At 43.0% G+C, this 19,235-nt stretch overlaps 3 protein-coding genes across 4 annotated transcripts in view; 1 reads left to right on the forward strand and 2 right to left on the reverse strand.

Moving 5' to 3' along the window:
* The window catches only part of cep85l (centrosomal protein 85, like), a 48,263-nt gene extending 45,552 nt beyond the window's left edge, over positions 1-2,711 (forward strand). For both annotated transcript variants that reach the window (XM_010883023.4, XM_010883022.5), the window contains exon 13: positions 36-2,711. In XM_010883023.4, coding sequence (XP_010881325.1) covers positions 36-199 — 164 coding nt within the window. In that variant the 3' untranslated portion in view covers positions 200-2,711. The remainder of the gene's footprint in view (positions 1-35) is intronic.
* Positions 2,450-9,936, reverse strand: si:dkeyp-114g9.1 (uncharacterized protein LOC555399 homolog). The gene is made up of 8 exons (XM_010883024.4): positions 9,616-9,936; positions 7,881-8,160; positions 7,606-7,731; positions 6,664-6,921; positions 6,151-6,242; positions 5,381-5,562; positions 3,713-3,882; positions 2,450-3,106 (listed from the first exon to the last, which is right to left on the reverse strand). The coding sequence occupies exons 1-8, from the start codon at positions 9,877-9,879 to the stop codon at positions 2,925-2,927; spliced, it is 1,554 nt and encodes a 517-aa protein (XP_010881326.2). The 5' UTR covers positions 9,880-9,936; the 3' UTR covers positions 2,450-2,924.
* A 1,621-nt stretch (positions 9,937-11,557) lies between these two features.
* slc35f1 (solute carrier family 35 member F1) overlaps positions 11,558-19,235 on the reverse strand; it is a 65,485-nt gene continuing 57,807 nt past the window's right edge. Inside the window, exon 8 of the mRNA XM_010883026.5 lies at positions 11,558-13,362. Within this exon, the coding sequence (XP_010881328.1) occupies positions 13,138-13,362 (225 nt within the window). The 3' untranslated portion in view covers positions 11,558-13,137. The remainder of the gene's footprint in view (positions 13,363-19,235) is intronic.

A 19,235-nucleotide genomic window follows, 5' to 3' on the forward strand; every position in this document is an offset into this window, starting at 1 on the left:
TGTGTCTCCCGCTGTTCCCCCGCCTGCCCTCGCAGCCATGAGCATGTCTGGTGAGGAGAACGACAACTCCCTGGTGGAGGACAGCTTGCGGGCCAAGCTGCTGGAGGTCGGCCAGCTGAGGAAGGACATCGATGATCTGCGCACCGTAATCTCTGACCGCTACGCACAGGACATGGGCGACAACTGCGTGACGCAATGACCACGACACCCCTGGGCTGACGGCCCTTTTCTCACGGACCAGCGTAGTCATGGCGTGTTCACATCCTTCTCCAGTGGCTCACAGCCAGCGAGGACAGGGACAATCCTGATGGGGCGGAAAACAAGGAAGAACATTGCTTAAAAGGGAATAATAAATTAGGTACGGTTTCATGGAAGACTGTTTTTCTTTCCTTTTCTTATTCTGTTCTACGTGGTGGAGGTATGCCATCTTCATCTTTCTGAATGTAGAACTAAGCTGTGAATCAAGTTTACAAGGAACGGTCCTTCGTATTGATGTTTCAAACGTGGATTTTGCTTCCTGTGTAAAATAGTTACTGTTTGATCATGTACGTTGCTTTATGTGCATATACTAGTTTATTTAACCTGGAGACCACCCCCACAGATGGAAGTGTGTGTACTGTGTTTTTAGCCCCTCCCATACCACTTCACCAACCAGTAGGAAGCGACTCTCACTGCTGCTCTGTCAAGTGCCTCCCCGTGTGACAGTTTCTCCAATCAGCTGTCCCCGTCCGAAGTGGTCTGCAACCTGCGGGCCTCTTCTTACACAACTCTCTGCAACGCGTGTTATCCAAAGACATCGTCCCCCCCCCCCCCCGAACCCTCTCAGCTGCTGCCCGGTCGCAGGTCGACATCGAGTAGTGGCCCTGCGTCCGTCACAAACACACTTCTGTTCCATTTCAGTATTTACACTACCTCGTGTTTGTTCTGATTCTGGAATTGTTTTGTGACGTGGATCTCCATAGACTGGTTTTGGAACAGGGATGTTTAACCTAAAGGAAATGATAGCATGGCAATAATACCCCCATTCATATGATTGGCTTTTTGGTGTTTAACACCCCAAGCAATTTATTAAACCATCAGGTAATATTCAGGAAGTGTTTTTTTAGAAAATATACAGCCATTTGGTCAATATAAGAGCCAATTAACCAAGATTACTGACCACTATTCAGTACAGATGATTAGAGCCAAATGGAGCCATATTGTAACTGTTCAAGTTCTCTGGTTTTACTTTAATTGCTCTCATTCCCAGTGATTGTCAGAGGAATACTCCTTTTGTTTGATCTCTGAATCAAAAGTGAATTTTAGAGAGGCAATCATGACAACCCACACACCACTGTTTGTGATGAATGTTACTTTTGAAAAATGGTGTTACAGATCTAAGAAAACTCATTAATTCTAGGGAAAGTTGATGAATTTCAATATTAATTTCCAGACCCACGTCTTTCTTTGCATGTTTGTGAGAGACGTGTGGTAATTGTGTGCTAAGAACATAATTTGCATGGTAGGGTGTCCTATACTACTTCCATATTACCAGTGTAAAAACAGACACGTACACTGAGCAATGTAAGATATGGAACACGTTTGTGTCTCAAGGCAACTAATATACTATGCAAAGCCACATGCACCAGCCAGCACCTCACATTGCCATCAGCAGCATATAGAAGTTGTTCTTCTGTGCCTTTACAAATCTATGCAGCAAAGATCTGTGTTTCTCCCTATTGCCATAGCGACATGTAACCGTTCTGCATGTGTGAATCTGTATGTAAATAGGACTGCTTGGAGGTCATTAGGCAGATTACAATGGTACATTGTGCTAGAAGGCTGGAGGTTGACAAAGATGCTAAGCCATAGTCACAAACAATGCATATACAGTATATCCACTCAGGAAAATCAAGACCATAGCAAGCACTTGTGAAACCTGAAGAATGTATTCAGATGCCCAGAACTGAATGGTGAGGCTGTGTATAGCATCCATTTGGAGTGTAGACTCCTCTGAAAGGGAACAGCCTGGCTGTCATGGCTGCCTCTCTGCACTATGGACTAGGAGCCACTGGTTGGCTTTACTGGATTTAGGAATATTTCTGGTTATGTTGTTAATATTTCTGATAATCTGTTAAGCTTTTAGTTTTGCAGCTAGATTTTATGAATGCCAAAGTTCTATTTATATACCATGAACCTAAAAGTATTAAGTATTTTTAAATTTTTTAAAAGGCGGTGATTTATGTTTGTACAGACTGCAAATAAAATATTTTTCTATAAACACTGGTGTCTTCCCTTGGCCACATGGGGCTTAATTTGATAAATGCAGAGGTAATTTACTGGTCAGCCTACATAAAGATTAGTGAAAGCAGTCTCAGCAACATCCCTTAAAATTGCACTGCATTTCAACAATACAGGACAGTTATAACCTCTAATGAGAACCCATTACTCAGAAAAAGCAGGACCACAGTTCTAGTCAATGAGTTGTTTTATTGGTTATATGGTCACCCTGCAGTATCAAATGACTGGTATTCAGCCATTTGAGATCTACTAGCTCCACTTAATGGCAGACCCAATCAAGTCAGCAGTTTGGCCTTCAGATGGGTGAACCAGTCACCCCTCGTCCAATGGAGGATGTATACATTGACAAATATCTAGGTTCCTACTTAGTACATGAATCAAGAAATAGCCTACACTTCATAGAAGCTTGTATAAGAGCAGGAAAAAAAAAACACATTTAAAAAATCTATTGCACATTTAAAATGGAGCTTAAGACAAAAATAAAAGCTCAGAAGCTCCAGCTAAAAAAAAATGGAGCCAGCATAAAATACAATAAAAGTTATAAAATTTCTGTACTATGGGTCCTGTTAAGAGGGGTCATTCTCATCTTAGAGCCTCTTAATCATCTCCAGAGTGGTTTGGCGGTCAGTGAGTTAGGCTGCTAGCTAATGAGGTTGGACAGCGAGCAGAGAACCAGAGGACAGGTTGCAGAAGTGGCCTAGGCTGGCCTGAGCACACTGCAGCACCACACCTTTCACCGCCTCCAGGTAGAGCTGCTGGCCAGAGTGGAGGTACAGCCAGACCAACCGGCTCAGCTGGGCAGGCATCGAGTCTCCATGCAGGCTGCCTGTAAAAGACGGCGCAACGCTGTCAGGTAGACGCCTTGCAACAGTCCGGTCAAACCACAGCAGCGAGGAGCATCAGAGGAGCCACCCAGGCACTGGAAAAATGCATCGCCAGGAGCACAGGGATTTGTGCAGCCATCCACTGTGGTTAACCCCCAGTAAGAACAGTGAATTCAGTACTAAGGAAACAGGCATGAGGCTCCCAGCTGACCGGTGCAGCAGAAGAAACCAAGCTGCAAAGACACTGGTCGTCTCTCTAGGACCATCATGAAAACGGGTCAGTCAGACATGGGCTGGCCCAGGCACAAAATTACATTAAGAATTTCAGAGTTCAAAGAGAACTGGTGTAGTCTAGAGTCAGTGATGGACAGGTGAAACCGTGTCAGGCTACCTGACAACTCAAAACCTCCCATCTGGAGGAATACTCCAGTTCTACAATTACAGGAGGAAGAACACGTTGCCCTAGAATGTCCGCAATGGAGGAAAAAAATACACAAGTAAAACTAGTAAGAACTTAAGGGAAAAGGATAGCCATGAAGACCTCAGTAAATCTATTGAGCAGGGACTACGGTTCCTGATCGAGGTGGGGTGAACAGGGACTACTGTACCCTGGGAGATCTTTGTGTCAAACTCCAGCAGGGTGTAGAGGTCCCCAGGGAGAAGCTGTCTGACCCAGGCGTTCTCGTTCATGGAGATCCAGTAATGGACAAGCCTCTTACGGCGAAGGAAGGCCTGCACATGACCCAGGTATACTGCGTTGCCCGACACCATGTACAGCCTGGGGAAGATAGAGTCAGTGTTTATTATCTAAGATATGCGTTTATTTGAATTTCTAACAGAACCCAACAAGCAGAGAGGGCAGAAAGGCCACAGGAGACATGCCCAAATGAAGCTCCCTCAGACCAGTTGAGATATAACATGACTAATTACATTAATCATTTAGAAGCTTTTATCCACCTGTGCGCATTTCAGCTCAGTTTAACATAGCTACAGCACCGGGCCAATCCCAGTCATTTTAAAACTACATATTCCTAAAGCTACTCATTTCACACAAGCTGTCACAATTGGGCCAGAGGTTGTCAGATAACACATGAGACGGAGGGCTCAACCAAACCTGAATTGTGGCATTTACACTTCAGGAAATGTTCCCAGTGTCTAATGGTGATATCTAAAAGCCTTCCAGGACAACCCATCCCACTGGCATACATCCCCTTTAAGAATTATAAATGTGGGCACAGGACTTATATTGTAATGAAGACACTGCATAAATGCTGCCATGGCTGGTTTGAATGAATCCCAGTCAAACTTGGATAGCTCAATTTATGCAGTGCCTTTAATAAGGAAGTGGATTACCAGAATATTAAACAACTCACCCATACAGAGTGAATACTAAGGGGCATTTGAAATATTACATAGATAATACCATTCTGAAAGGCTTTTTAATCAAACATTCATTACATTCAGTCCTGAAGGCACTCAGGCATTTCCCCAGCTCTAGACCCCTAAGGAATTGGAATTTACACCTGAAAAAAAAAAGGGTAAAAGATTCCAGTTCTAGGTTCACATTAGGTGTTTGTGGAGCTCTTCCATACAGGTTGAGGGGAAGAGCAGCCTTGAAGTTCAAACACGTCGACTGACTGGATGGCGCTGGGAATTGCACAGCATGAGACGTATTTGAAGCTACCAGTGTTGCCCCAATACTCATTCTCCCCCTAGGCTTCAAAGTGCTGTCCAAAAGCTTGCTTGAGGTCCTACAGTGCAACGCACAATTTGAATGTACTATTGGAGAAGAATCCACACTTCACATGCAGTCTTATGGGGTCAAACAGTAACCTAGGATGGGGTAGGTTAAACCCAAGCAATGAGTCTTACCAAGAGATAATATTTTACTATACAACTAGCATAAACACAAGCAGAAGTGAATAGAGGACATCCACAGAGCATCAGAGATATTTAAAAATCATGCCAGTCACCAGTTTGTATTGATTTGTAGCCTCCTCGCTTTAGACAATCACAGTACTATCCCTGCACTCCACATCACCATGAACTAGATAACACTACTCCAGTCTGGATTGGTGAGGGAGATGTGAACAAGGCTGAGTTTGAACAATAACATGATGCAGGAGCCTATAAAGAACCCCTTTAAAGCATAGCTAACACTCTACAAACCCAACTAGGGTCACAACCCATGTCAGTAAAAACAAAACTACTGACTAATGATTAAGGCTAGTTCGTGCACTTAAATTAGGGCAGAATCGGAGAAGCTAATCACATACTTGTAGTAGGGCAACGTCTCAATCATCTTCCAGTTGACGTAGTTAACCGCCGTCTCCTCCAGGGTGCACACTCGAGCCATCTGGACCTTTGCCACCTGCCAGAACCTCTCATGACCCACAACTGCCTCCTGCATCTCCCTGCCCAGCAGCAGGTAAACACCATCCAGGGTGTCCTTGTACACCTGTAACCAAACGCCATCGTTATCCAAGACACGCAACACATGCTGTTCTATAGATCAAGTAAACCACATGAGAATGTATCCCAATCGCTTAGGCAAGTCTGATCTACGTTCAGCACTGTACTGCCGGCCATTGCTGTGCAAATGGAATCCTGTCGCGCACCTGTTTATTCATACATGAAGTGTAATTGAGTGGGACATGCACTGATATGGCTATAATCCTTTTAGCAGCCCATTACATGAGATTGGGAGCTTCCTGCAGCCCGCTCAAGCTGTGACCTGTGAAATCACTGGCAAAGAGCTAATGATTTGGAGATACTAAACAGGGGACATACACTGATGGAATACTAAAGACCATACGGAGAAGATGCCAAAACGTACACAAGCAGTTTGGCAAAGGAAGCGATAACTGTCCTTCACAATGTTTACGAGACTGAAGGCATCTCCCCGCCTACGATGTATTGATTTCTTCAGCATGGTGCTCAAATACTGTGTGACGGTAAAACACAGCTTGTGCTTTCATTTCGGTAGGTCCACCCCACATCGAACATGTTAAGTCATCTACATTAACAAAAAGAAACCCAAAATTACCTTCTGCCGTTTCAACCTGCCCCAGTCACGCCCTAAAATCCAGGCCAGCAGTGATTTACACATGGAGAAATAGTTTTCCAGGGTCTGAATTCCTAGGAAGGAGGACAACATTAATACCAGCGGAGCGGCGAGTTCCATCCAAAGCAATAGGATCATGAGGCTTTGTACTCTTGTAGAAGACCTGTCATACTACAGAGAGCACAACACAACAGGGTAACTCTCCGCACAAGAGACTCACTGCATGGCGAGATTTATTAATTGCCCTACTCGCTACACCAAGATGTGTCATAACGTATAAAGTAGCGGCATTCACAGGCAGCATATTTCAAGTCGCCGTACAGGCACAGCCAGGGCACCGCACGTAAACAAGATGACTAACGTGAACATAGAGGCAGAGCCTCTAAGGGGAGGGAACAATTCTGAAAGACTATCCACCCAGCCAAATGAGTGCGGCATGACCGCGTTACATGAACGCCGTAGAAATACAGAACGACGCGCATCGGCGCTACTCACCCACAGTCTCGTCTCCCCGAGCCAGCATGCCCCTCCAGAAGTCAGTGGTGATGTGATGCAGAGAGGCCAGGTATCGGACGTCACATGACGTTCCTCCCCAGCCCGCCACCTTCTGCGCACAGGGATTCTGCCACTGCAGGTAGATGGCCCTGAGCTGCCGGTCGAAGGGCACCGGCTGGCGAAACAGCCAGTAGGTGAAGAGCCACTGGAACCGATACTGGGTGTACTGGCCGAACATGGCCTCCAGCTCACAGTGGTCTGGATGGAGAGGACTCCATGTCAAGGGTGACATCGCATTAACGCTCCTATGCTGCGAAAACGGCACCACTGCCCATCTAAAAGGTGGGTGACTTCGTTTTTTTGAGTTTGCACAATTTACATTTGGGCATCATAAAAGGGACCATAAAAGTAAGCTGCACTTTACATTGCTGTGACTGTAGGCCCATGTTAATTCTAGGTGGTATGGGGGGGGGGTAAGACGTCAGTCTGGGAGTGTAACTTAACTCAATCCAGAGACAAATAGCGGAGACTGAAGCCATTTGTCCACTCCATATCACTAGCCAATAAAAACACTAAAGCAGCTGAGCAGTGTAAAATATCATACAATTTCATTCCTCGATGGCTTCAATAACAAACCAAAAGCCAGCAAAGGAACACGTCAAAAAGTTTTCAGAATAGATTGGTAACATCAGGGCTTCCCAGTACAGCAGTCAAGCGATTTATTCTTTGGGGGGGGGTCAGGTCAGGGCTCTGCTTTATGGATGACAGGCATCACTTACAGGAGTAAAGTGAAACCACTACTTGAAACTGTCCCCAGCTAAAGCTCACAAGTAACGGAGTTTGCACAAGTGCAGACATCCCCACAACAATACAACATTTAGACAATCAGGAGTAGACTACACTAAAGAAAAGCTAAAGGCGATATGCCCCAACAAGACCTACCATTACTCTGTTGTCGATTGAGAACATGATGGAAAACCTTGGCAATGCTTCCATGACTCTCAAGGGCCAAGCTATACAATTTCTTCCATTCAAACTTCAGCACAGTTCCCTCTTCATCAACTTTGTCTGCCGAAGAAAACGCGTACAATATTCAAGTGACAAACATCCTTCCATTTGAGGACAAACAGGTGCACATCCGGTAATATTATCACAAGGGGTGGCAATTTCAGGAGCCAAACTGCCAGTTAAACGTCACAGTAAATGAATCCACTCACCTTGGACTTGACAATTCAACACTGCTTTCTCAATACCCCAGAGGCGCTCTATGTCAGCACAGGGGAGCTCCACTGAAGGCAACGGCACCGTCTCCTCCAGAACCAGCCACTGGATCCAGTACTTGTGCGGTGGGAGCGGGACCTCAGCAAAGAGCTCCTCCTGGAGCGACCGGTTGCAGTGCAGGTTCCTGAAGAGGGTTCTCCACATGAAGATCAAACGGAAGGCACTCTTGGCAGACATTGAGCAGCTGGCAGTGGCAAACCGGACTCCAAACGAGGTCTGCATAGAGAACAAGCCCAAGTGAACATGCATGACAGTGAGGATACATTTCAACCCTCCTCGTGCTATGTAAATAACACCGCATACCCACCGCTTCAAGCGCTTGCACTGATAACGACAAGTTGGAGCGACCATGCGTCTATTAACGCGAGCGACCTCACATCAGGCCGGGGGCCTGAGTCAAAGCCGAGGAGGGCCATTGTTCAGGAAGTTGATGGTTTGCCAAACATCATGGATGAGCTCAGCCTGCCCGCCTGTCTCATTGCACCACAGTCAGGGGCAGCTGCAGACAACGACTCACTAAGGGGAACCCAATTCAGCATGATGGTACACTTAAGAAGACTACGGTGTGGTATATGACGAACATACCACAGGTAAGAGTTGTTCATGGGCACAACGCTTGGCGGGATGGCTTGGAGAGCACATTCCCAATCCTCAACCCAACCCTGCTTGCTCTGTTAGTGCTGGAAGCCTGGCCATAATTCTCTTGGAATTGGCATGACAATCTGGAAAAACCAGACCAATAACCAATCCAAATGGAATTAAACATTCAGATAAGTGCTTATTGTGGCATTATTCAAATGACATTTTCACTGCAGTTTACAGCCAACAGTAGAATTTCACTTAATTGTACTCAAAAGAAAACAATTGTGCAATTATCCACAGCATTCTAGTGTTTCAGGCTAGTCTTAGTCAATAGGGAATCTCTGAGCGGAGCATTCCTTCATGAACAATGACACCCAGCCTTTCCAATGAATAAGCAATTCCTTTTTGTTCTTGCGGATGTCTACAGAAGTGGGGCTGACTACAATGATTGCGTTGTGTGATTCCTAGCTAACCTAATCCATTGCAATTTACAGTGTAAGAGATCCAGATTTATTCAGAAATTCAAGGGATGAATCAAACCCATGTGACTAGTATGGTTCAGAGTAAAAACCTACAAAGGTTACCCCACCAACAGCTACAGTATGCCCCACACTGACAGAATTCGAAGTGGGGATGGGATGAACCCATTAAATGCCTAGCCGTTATGACACGCTGGAATGAAGCCCAGCCTTGGTTTACGGGCTCAATAAAAAGGACAAATCATTAGACAGGGAAGTATCGAAACACCTTTATAGGGGAGGTACATGCATTCCAGCGAAAAAGATTTGACATCGACAGATTCCATTTTTCAGAAAAAATCTACAAAATGTCCAGCGCAAACCTTACAAAACATCCGTTCCCCAAGTTATTTTTTCTACTTCCACATTGTGTACTTTCAATGATTTTATTAACAATCGGAATCCCAGGAAGCCAGATGGAGACACATTGCTGAAGTGTACCGAACTCCGGTGGGGAGCACATCCTGCCTTAAGTAAAATAATAATAAACATGAACTTGGACAAGCCCCACAAGAGAACTGTGTCTCACTAAAAGTGTATATCAATTAAGAGCCTATTAAGACGGAGTTACCTGGAAGTGTCTTGTCCATAGTGAATTGCAGGAACAAACTCGAAACAGAGTTCGGCAGGTGCGCCCAAGTCTCAAGAGAGACGTGGGATCCAATCGCCGTAAAATTAGAATAAAGACTTCGTCACTCAAGTCAATTAACCCTGTGTGTGAGCTTCCATGTGTGTACCCCAACTGCCCGCTTTGTTTGACCTCAAAAGAAGTAGCGGATATACCGGAGAACTGTCCCTGCAACTCAACCTCCCAACTTCCACCCGTCTGTGCCATAATTGCCAACTGCTCAAGTCCTCCATTGATTGAGAGGGATTTAAGATCTAGGAACGTACCATTGCGCCAATTAAACAGGGAGGTTAACAAGGAGTTTCACAACAGGAGTGTATTTATACTGCCAAATTCTAGTAGATCAGTTCTGTTCTTTCTGTTTTCGCAATTAAAACTTTTTGTTAAACAATAGTCCAAAAGTGTTTACCAACCAAGTTACCAAGTGGACATAAAATGAAAGTAGGCCCTACGGTCTAAAAATTTAATATTTTATGGGGATCATTCACATTTCAATTTTTAAATGATCCTCAAATGACAACATTTTTAAGAATCTACCCCCTCAAAAATTAACCTTTAAAGGATATTCAACTTTTTTGTGAGGAACCATTAGAAGGGGTTCTTAAAAACAACGTCAAGAGATTCCTTACAGTTTCTGTGTAAAGGAACCAAAGAATTCTCAAAGAATATTAGTTTTTTATAGGTACCTTCCCATTTGTTTCTGTTTGATAAAACGAAGAGACCTACTTGAATTTGTCCAATATAAACACTGTTTGACTGCACGTTTTCTTAAATAAACATATGGCAGAACAAATATTCTCTTTGAGACTCGAATTAGCTAAGTCAAGCAGGTTTCAGGCCGTACAACGTTAGGTGTAGTGAACTGGCCAACAAATTGCATGATTTGGAGTGTCTGACTGGTGGAAAACTGGAATGAGTTCAGTATCCTGGGATTTTTCTGTTATGGAATGTTTAACTACACAGAAATAGTGCTGTGTAGTCTACTGAAACAGAGACAGAACCGGAATCGTGAAGACCAAGATAAGACTTCAGTATTTATACTGTAGGGGCCACACTGTCTGCTTTCTGGCACTGCCCTGCAGTGGAACTGCAAAACATTTCACAAGCTATTTTTTCCTGTTTGGACTTCATTGAGGTGCTCAGCTCTATAGAATAATACTTAGCATGCTTCACAACTGTTATATTTTTGACATACGTTCACATTTGGTGAACCACTATGAAAAAATAATATTGGAAAGTACTTTGTGTTTATAGAACGATATATTTGAGTTTAGCCTTGTGTAAAACATATTACAAAATACTCAGAAGTAACATGAATATGGTTCCTAAGTTTGGGAAATTATGTTTGAGCTTATGGCTTTCCTCATCTCAACAACTCCTAGCAGGCTTGGGAGAGTCAAAGATCCAGACATGTCCTCCAAATCACAGGATCACAGCCATTCCACTGCTTCTCATCACATTGCCCACTCAACCAGGAAGTACTCGTCACCACCTTTGAATTGGCAGTAGAACACATTTTCCGGCTAAGAACCACAACTGTATTTTTGCAGGTGCCTGACAAAACACAATGAGCTGCTGGAGCCCGACAGGGCAAGGTAACCTTTGTCCAACCCCACCAACCACGAACAGCTCTGAGCCAATTTGCGCCGCCTGATGCAAGGCCCCTGGGCGTTGTTGCCATGCCGCCAGAATTTCAATGCAGTGATGGAGCAGTACAGCGAGGCAGTGATTTCACCGCTGTGCCATTTGGAAGTTACATTAAAACCGTCAATTTGAAACAGACAAATTATGGTCCAATAACCATACAGAACTTGCAGAAGGTTCCTGTTTACATCATATGTATTCCACTGCCAGTTCAGAAAAAGATTTAAGTCTAACCATGAGATATCAGTCTTGGTCTTTATTCAACAAGGTAAGAATTACAGCCTAGGTAGTATGAACCAACACAATCATCAGAATATTGACAACACATTATAGGTCTAACACAAGACAGCAACCTTCTCTTTCAACTTTGGACAATTTTAAGTTTACCATTTTATAGTTACCATATTATAGATTGGACATATATTGCAACCTGGAGTACTTATGACCAGAGTACATTTGCTCAGTCTGGCAGAATGAATGGTAGGCTAGTGCAATGTTCTACATATTCCAGAATATAATGAAAATGAAATACTAAATGAACAGTTAAATGTTTCAGCATGACTTGCACAGGCCTTTGTAAGTTACTGTGGAGGAAGTTATCGGAGTGATAATAAATGGGTTTGCTCAACAATTCTCTCAACCACATTCAGATGCAAAATGTGCTGATGTGGCGTTGTCTATTTGCATTATAATTTTTTTTACCAAACCCCAAGTTGCCGTGAAATGCCCCTTTCTCTGTTTTTGGTAACATATTTTGAGTGATGTTATTTTTCTTCGAACCCAATTCTCAGCTTTTCAGACAAAGATACTTTATTTTAGACAACATATTTCTGACAGCAAGAACTCCAATACACCAAAATCAAATAGAATACAAAATGCAGAGGATAATATTTTGAAGGAAATCTGTTCCAGATCATTTCATTAATGTGCTTTGGATAAGATCCAGCAGAGAATAAAAAGCAACACACTTAAAATATAGTCCAAAAGCTGAAAAAAACTAAACAGAACATCACAATCCTGGAATGATAAGTGCATTGTAATCATCATTTTTTTTTTACAATCAGTTATTCTTTTTCTATCAACTAGAGTTCACTGTGTGTATGAACAATGAACCAAATGTACAATAGTCACCACTCCATTAGGAATCCTGATATATTTGTCTTTATACTAATTTAGGTAAAAAGGCAATAAGCGTTATAACATGAAAAGTGTGGGTAAGTAGAGAAGCAATCCACAGTGTTCGAAGTACAGCTTGTATTGATGTGAGGGGCCGCATTACTATTCAATATCCTCCAACAAAGCTGTTCTTCCTAGGAAGGGGCCATTTCTTATGTGGAACTCTAACAACAGTAATACATAGTAAGGCACTGACTCATGTTAAGTCTGTGTATAACTTTATGTCATTTCTGGATCTAATATTTTAGCAAGGGAGTTTTACAAAAAGACAATTGACCGAGGAATAATAAAAATAATAAAACAGAACAAATGACAGAGCTAGACCCACGGCTCGAATTCAAACCTTAAAATCCAATAAAGCTTTGTGCTCATGTAAAAAAAGACTTAAGTCTTTAGCACAAAACCTTCTAAACATGTCAGATGTACAGTACAAGGGAAAGTGATATGTGATAACAGTATATTTCAATACACAAAACAAATCTTGAAAATCAGAAAGTCACTGCTATCTATCCACAGTTTGTGATCACAGTGTACTTTTGCTTGTTTGCTACTTTTTTTCTCGATTATATCTTTATCATTCAGTGATCATTCTCTCTGTACAGAATCACAGGGGGGGGGGCTAGTGGATGATTAGACTCCACCCCCTCAGGCCACCCTGATGTGAGGCTCCTCCTCTATGTCCTGCCTCAGGCTGGTATAGGTCACCGATGGTTCCAGGGGTCCCAGAGTGGGTGTGTCTGTGACGGGCTGGCCAGCATTGCGGAACTGCTTGTAGACGCGTGGGTCCTGGGCCACATAGGTAGAGGAGGACGTGTAGAGAACCAGACCTAGCACAAGGATAACGAAGGACAGGAGGTAGAGCCCTGAAAACTAGAACACACAAACACAAACAAACACAGTTAGTCAGGTAAGAAGCATCTCTGTCTGAGGACATGAAGCCCATCAAGGGCATTGTAACTGCAGAACAAACAGTTTCCAACATACTGCCATGAAGGACGCCCATGGCACAATCCTATTGACAGCTCCCAGGGTAAAAAAAATCTAATGTCATGGAAAATGCATCATGTTGAAGCAGTAAAGATGTATAGTGATGACAACATCTTGAAACTAAAGAAGGAAAGTAATGAGATGTACCTTGCAGTGGATGAGCAGCTCTATACCTTATTTCGTTCTTTTTTGGTGTGAATGCTATTACGAGTTACAGTTCTAAAATAACTTTGAATTGATTGAACAAGGTTTTTAACCTGACAGGGTTTTTATAAAGAACCTTATAAACTGGGTGGTTCAAAGACTGTATGCCGTACCACAGAAATGACATGACATCACTTTTTACTGCTGTAAGTGTGTCGGTAACCAGTTTATAATCACAATAAGGCATCTGGGGGGGTTGTGATATATTGCCAATTTACCACAGCTAAACGCTGTGCCTATGAACATCTCTAAGCTGTGGAATATTGGCTAAATACCACACTCACTCATGCCTTATTGCTTAAATAAAGTATACACTCTGGAATAATCCCTGTTATTATACATATAAAATACATTCTAGACACATCTACATGTAAGCACTGACACTAATTATAACCATGTGAGACATAATGTGACACTCTGGAACCAATCGGTCATTTGAATGGACACATGTTTTTCTAGGGAAATCAAAAAATTGCACACAATATCTAACATTCTGTAAACGTATACCCAAATAACTCCTGTTTTTGGGATATCACCATAAAACCTAAACACAGAACAGCTGCTTTTTACATACTTAATTAATTATTTTGGAAAGGAACGCATTTCACTAATATTCTAATTTTATTATAGGCCCTATTTCATACAAATGAGTAAACACCGGACTTGAAGGATATGAGCTCCAGTGAGAGTGTTACATAATGCAGTCAGCATGTCACTGGAGCTTAATGTGATTCACACATTCCTCTCACACATATCAATACATCAACAAGTCACAACAGGTCATAGTACAGCGTTCCATTCAGAGTTAGACAGAAGAACTAAAGAGGCACAAGGTCAAATAAGGCCCTGCAAGGATACTTAAATAACCAGCATTGAAGATCAGCCAGCAACTCAGAAGATGTACCCCCCTATGTTCATTCTGGTCGTTATTGATTGATTAAAGGTAATGTAATGTGACTTGTTATGTCATTCCTGAGTAGCTCACGTAGTGAGAGAATGGTGCTTTCAAGGCTGGAATTTGGGTTTGATTCCCACAGGGACCACCAAGTATGCAGATACATGTACTTCTTACTTTCACTTGCTGTGGAAAAGAAAATTGTTACTGCTAATTGACTTCAACTTTAAACATAACTGGCCAACAATACCATTGGCCTCTTGTACCAGGTCTGAATTATTACCAAATTAGACATAAACTAAACTTATATTAACAATATGATGATGAAGCGTCCCTAATCTAAAACTTCCCCACAGTAAACATGTTTTTTAATCATAGGAGTAACCTTGTCAGAGAAGAAAGAATGGCACTGTTTGACATTTACCATGCAATGCCTCTGGGATGACTTATGAATCTGTTTTGCTGCAATTTGGGCTGTGCTTTATGTTCGGCCCCAGAGGTTGGATACAGGCCTTCTTAAATATGCTGGGCCTCATGGGAGTTGTAGGAAGAACATCCCTGCTGCCTCTGGTCATAACAGCCTTGTTATCCCTATCAGTCTTCTTATCTCAAATCAAACACGGATATAATGTATAATTAAATGTCTGTTTCAGATTTGCAAGCTAGGGGCTCCCAGATATTTACAGCACAAATGCGTCATTGTGACCAGGATTGGAACCCTGGTTACAGGATAGTTGACAATGCCTGGGAGCCTCACGTGTGACATTGCAAACTGGATCAGCACAGTCTGGGTTCAGTGTCCGACAAGGGTGGCCTTGCCTGGTCATTCTGTTAACTGGTGAAAAGCGTTCATTCGCCAGTGTGATAACAAATCAGAATGTCTTGGTAGAGTGCGTTTCAGAGGGAGCATGTTTTTGGAGTTTTCAGCGCATTCTGACCAATGCAGAGACAACAGGGTACATTCCTTTCCGGTCAGGCCCATCGTGGCGTAAAGGTAGGATGCTGAAACAGGCATCAAGACAGTCTCCATTTGGGCGCCCATAACGCCCACGCTGGTCTACTATCTCTGGGCAACGTGCGGAGAGCGGCAGTCCCTCCCTGGGGTTAGCGCGATCGCCAAACCGTTAACCAATCACACGTTCCCCAGGGAGCCGGCACTGGTGGCCCTCTGTGGTGTGGGTGAGGCCGAGCAGGGATGGAGGGACAGTAATCATTTCTTCTCCCCTTGTCGGTGGGCTGAGCCACAGCTGGACAGCCACAGAGACTGTCCCTATCTATCTGGAGCTCCACTAGCAGTATCACTAACGGGGTCACGCGGAGAGAGACAGGCAGGGGGATGGGGAGGAGGGAGTAGGGCGGTCAGAGAGCGAGAGTAGTGGAGGAACACACACGTTACCACTGCTCAGTGGATGTGCAGTGAGCTTTAGAGGAATGGGTATTAATTAGCCAAAACCCATGCCGGTTTCATTCAGCCTCCGGGTTTGCGTTCGGCTCGAGATCGGGCCTCAACATGCCTTACACTGCAGCAACACTGAGCAAGATGAACAGTCCAAACTGGGTAATACGGTCTCAAAAGTCAGAACACTGACAGGGTCACACAGGGTGTGTGAGGAAGAGTGCTTGATGCATTTGTGCATTTACTGAAACACCACCAAATATCTACATCACATGACATCTGAACAACACAGTAACGTCCCCAAAGCTGGCAAATATGGGACAAAAAAATGAAACTTAAATGAATAGTAATGAATAAATTATTTCCCTGACAAGCAGGTATTTTTTTCCTGGAGGTACATGCCCATCCCCCCATTGCAGAGCTGCAATAACACGCTTGCAGGGTTCCAGTGAAGCATTTTATAAGCACTCCTGAGGTTAATAGGAATGTATAGACAACAGGAAACAAACATAGGCAAATGTGAAATGTAAAAAAGCTACTACTTGTCATGGCGACATCTCCAAAAACTAATTTACATTTATCAACTGGGACCACAGCTAAAGCTCTGCAAACCGTGAAAGAATTGCAGCTGCTTCAGGAAGACAAACACTTTCATCACCAATGTTACTAATGTAATGTAGTAAAACCTTTGGGAAGAATTAAAATGTACCCATTTTCAATTAAACAGATGATGAGCTACGGTTGGTTGACACTCGCTTTCACGCATCCTTGTCGATCTGCTCTGGGTTTATGAAGTGTGGTTTGCATGGGAGCATAGAGATTAGGTCATGGTTTCCTCTTACTGTGCTCATGGCATGTAGAGACAGCATTAAATGGCATCTGCAGATCATTCCAAAGCATCACAACCTAGTTATGACAGGAGCTGGTTAAATAATATGAATTAAATATGACTTTTAGGATGGAGGTAGAAGATCTGGGTTTTTACACTCCTTCTGCTCACAGCACTGTTAAACCAAATTATTAGCACTGTATCTGTAAAGGTTGAGACCGGTGAAAGCAAATGCCAGGACACGAACGTGGTCGTCTCTGAATATGTGTTTTTTAATGGCAGTCCCCAACAGAAATCCAACATGCAGGGTAACAAAACACCAGCCCTTGGCCCAAACATGAAAACCTAGTAGAAAAACCAGGATATGTGTAACCTGTCGCAGACTCGGCGCACTGGCGCAGGCTGCGAAGCCCGCCCTCTAACGTACACTGAGAATAACCAACACAGCACAAGTGCAAGCCTACAAACGAAATACCCCACCATGATTCCCAAATTACACACAGGTGCGTCGTGCTAAGTTCATGTCCTCGTGGCACCTCGCTCAGCCCTGGTGGCTGGAACAGGTGTCAGTAGGAGGGCGACGTTGAACGCTGGATGGGGGAGCAAGGCCGATCCAGTGACGATGTGACAGTAGGCTTGGTATCAGGATCTTTATGATTCATTTTAAAGGGGCACTATGTAGAATCCTCAAACAAGAGTTTGAGTGAATTTTAAACAATGACGTGAAATGTCTCTTTTTCTCCGTCCCTTGACGAATGAAACCGGAAACAGTATGAGCTAGTCCACATGGAAGACGAGGCAGGTTCAGGGTGGGGGGTGTTGAACTGCGAGTGCCCAGAGTTAATAAGAGGAGACCACACGTCAGTGCAAACTGATTGATGGACCAGCGAAAAGGCTTCAATGGGGAATATCTTAGGCACTTAATAATTAAATGTGTGGGGCTGGTATTATGGGTATTATTTGTTCTGAGGAGAAGACATCTTTTCTAAAAGTAATTTCCAAGATACCAATTTAATTTCAAACTTTGGACAGCACGCTCTCTTGAGAAGCGTATTTTACCTACATGTACCATAACGTATTGGGCTGTGATCCACTGACACAGGCACTCCTTCACTGGAGGCATTGCTCATTCCTGTCTGGCTTGAGGCAAAGAGGAGATTTGTGGTAAACGTGGTCAGGGGACTGAGACTTTGAGTCGAAAGTCCAATCAATAAACGCAGCCTCGACAACTTCCTGGTTGCCTCACCTTTCCAGCCAGTATACTTAAAGTACAGCACCGATGGATTAACCAGCAATTAGATGTACAGTATGCTTTAGCTATTGCTATCTGGAGTGAGAATGATAGGGCATATTCATTAAAAGTGGCTCAGCTAAATGCGGCCAAGGTATAAGTTGAAATACCAATGTCTAATTGTGTCGGACCTGGATTTAGAAAATTCTGTCAGTACTGAAACTAATTGGGGAACTACATTATCCACCCATCCTCTACAGAATATAATACTTTTTAATTTGAATTAATCCTCCACTGTTTTGTCATAACAAAAGCAATCAGTTTTGCCTAGGACAATTATGTAAATGTTTGTGTTGTTTCTATGCAAATGGGGCATAAGACAAATATCTCAATTAGAATTGGTGTGTCAATGAATTTGTCAAACTACAGATGTCCTGATTGGGCTCACATCCAGGATGTCACGTTCCATCTTAGCTTCGATGAATGACTCATACAAATAAATTAAATCAATCATTGCTGGTGAATTTAGTTAATTCATCATAGCCCAAATTACTCCCAAAGACATTAATGTAAAGTCATTAATGGGAGTGGTATAATGCTGTCTGGGGAAGTGAGTTTTGTACTGCTTAGCATGGCTGTGTTCGCTAACCTCAAAGATGCTAACTTACCTAATGTGTTACCTACCTAACAGAAATTATAATAGAAACAAGTTGTTTCTCACTAACAAACACCATTTTTCTACATTCAGTGGAACTAGTCCAGTAGTCAGGTAATGTATCTCTCTGTTATTGTTGTTGCATGTTGTCTGTTCTTTGTTTTCAAGACAAGGGTCCATAATATTTGCTACCCCAATGTGACAAAAAAACTGATCTGAGACACATGATTTTGTTTAGTTGTTTACACTTGTTTGTTTGAAAACCACAAACAGATCTCATCAGGACCCAGATTGGTTCCTACAGGGATTATGCTAATTCATTAAATTAATGTTACATTTCCATATATTTGAATATTGCTACTTTAAGGTTTATGAAAGCTTTTCTGAAACCATAACTCAGTTAAGTCTACAGTTCTGAATACACAGAAAACATAACATAGCTTAGAAAGAATATGATGGCCCTACAATTTATAGGGCTAAACTTTCAGATATAATATGTTGCAGGTTTTGAATTGATTTCTTTCTTTTCTACCGAGACTGGCAATT

Source organism: Esox lucius, chromosome 18 (genome assembly GCF_011004845.1).
Source record: "Esox lucius isolate fEsoLuc1 chromosome 18, fEsoLuc1.pri, whole genome shotgun sequence".
NCBI lineage: Eukaryota > Metazoa > Chordata > Actinopteri > Esociformes > Esocidae > Esox > Esox lucius.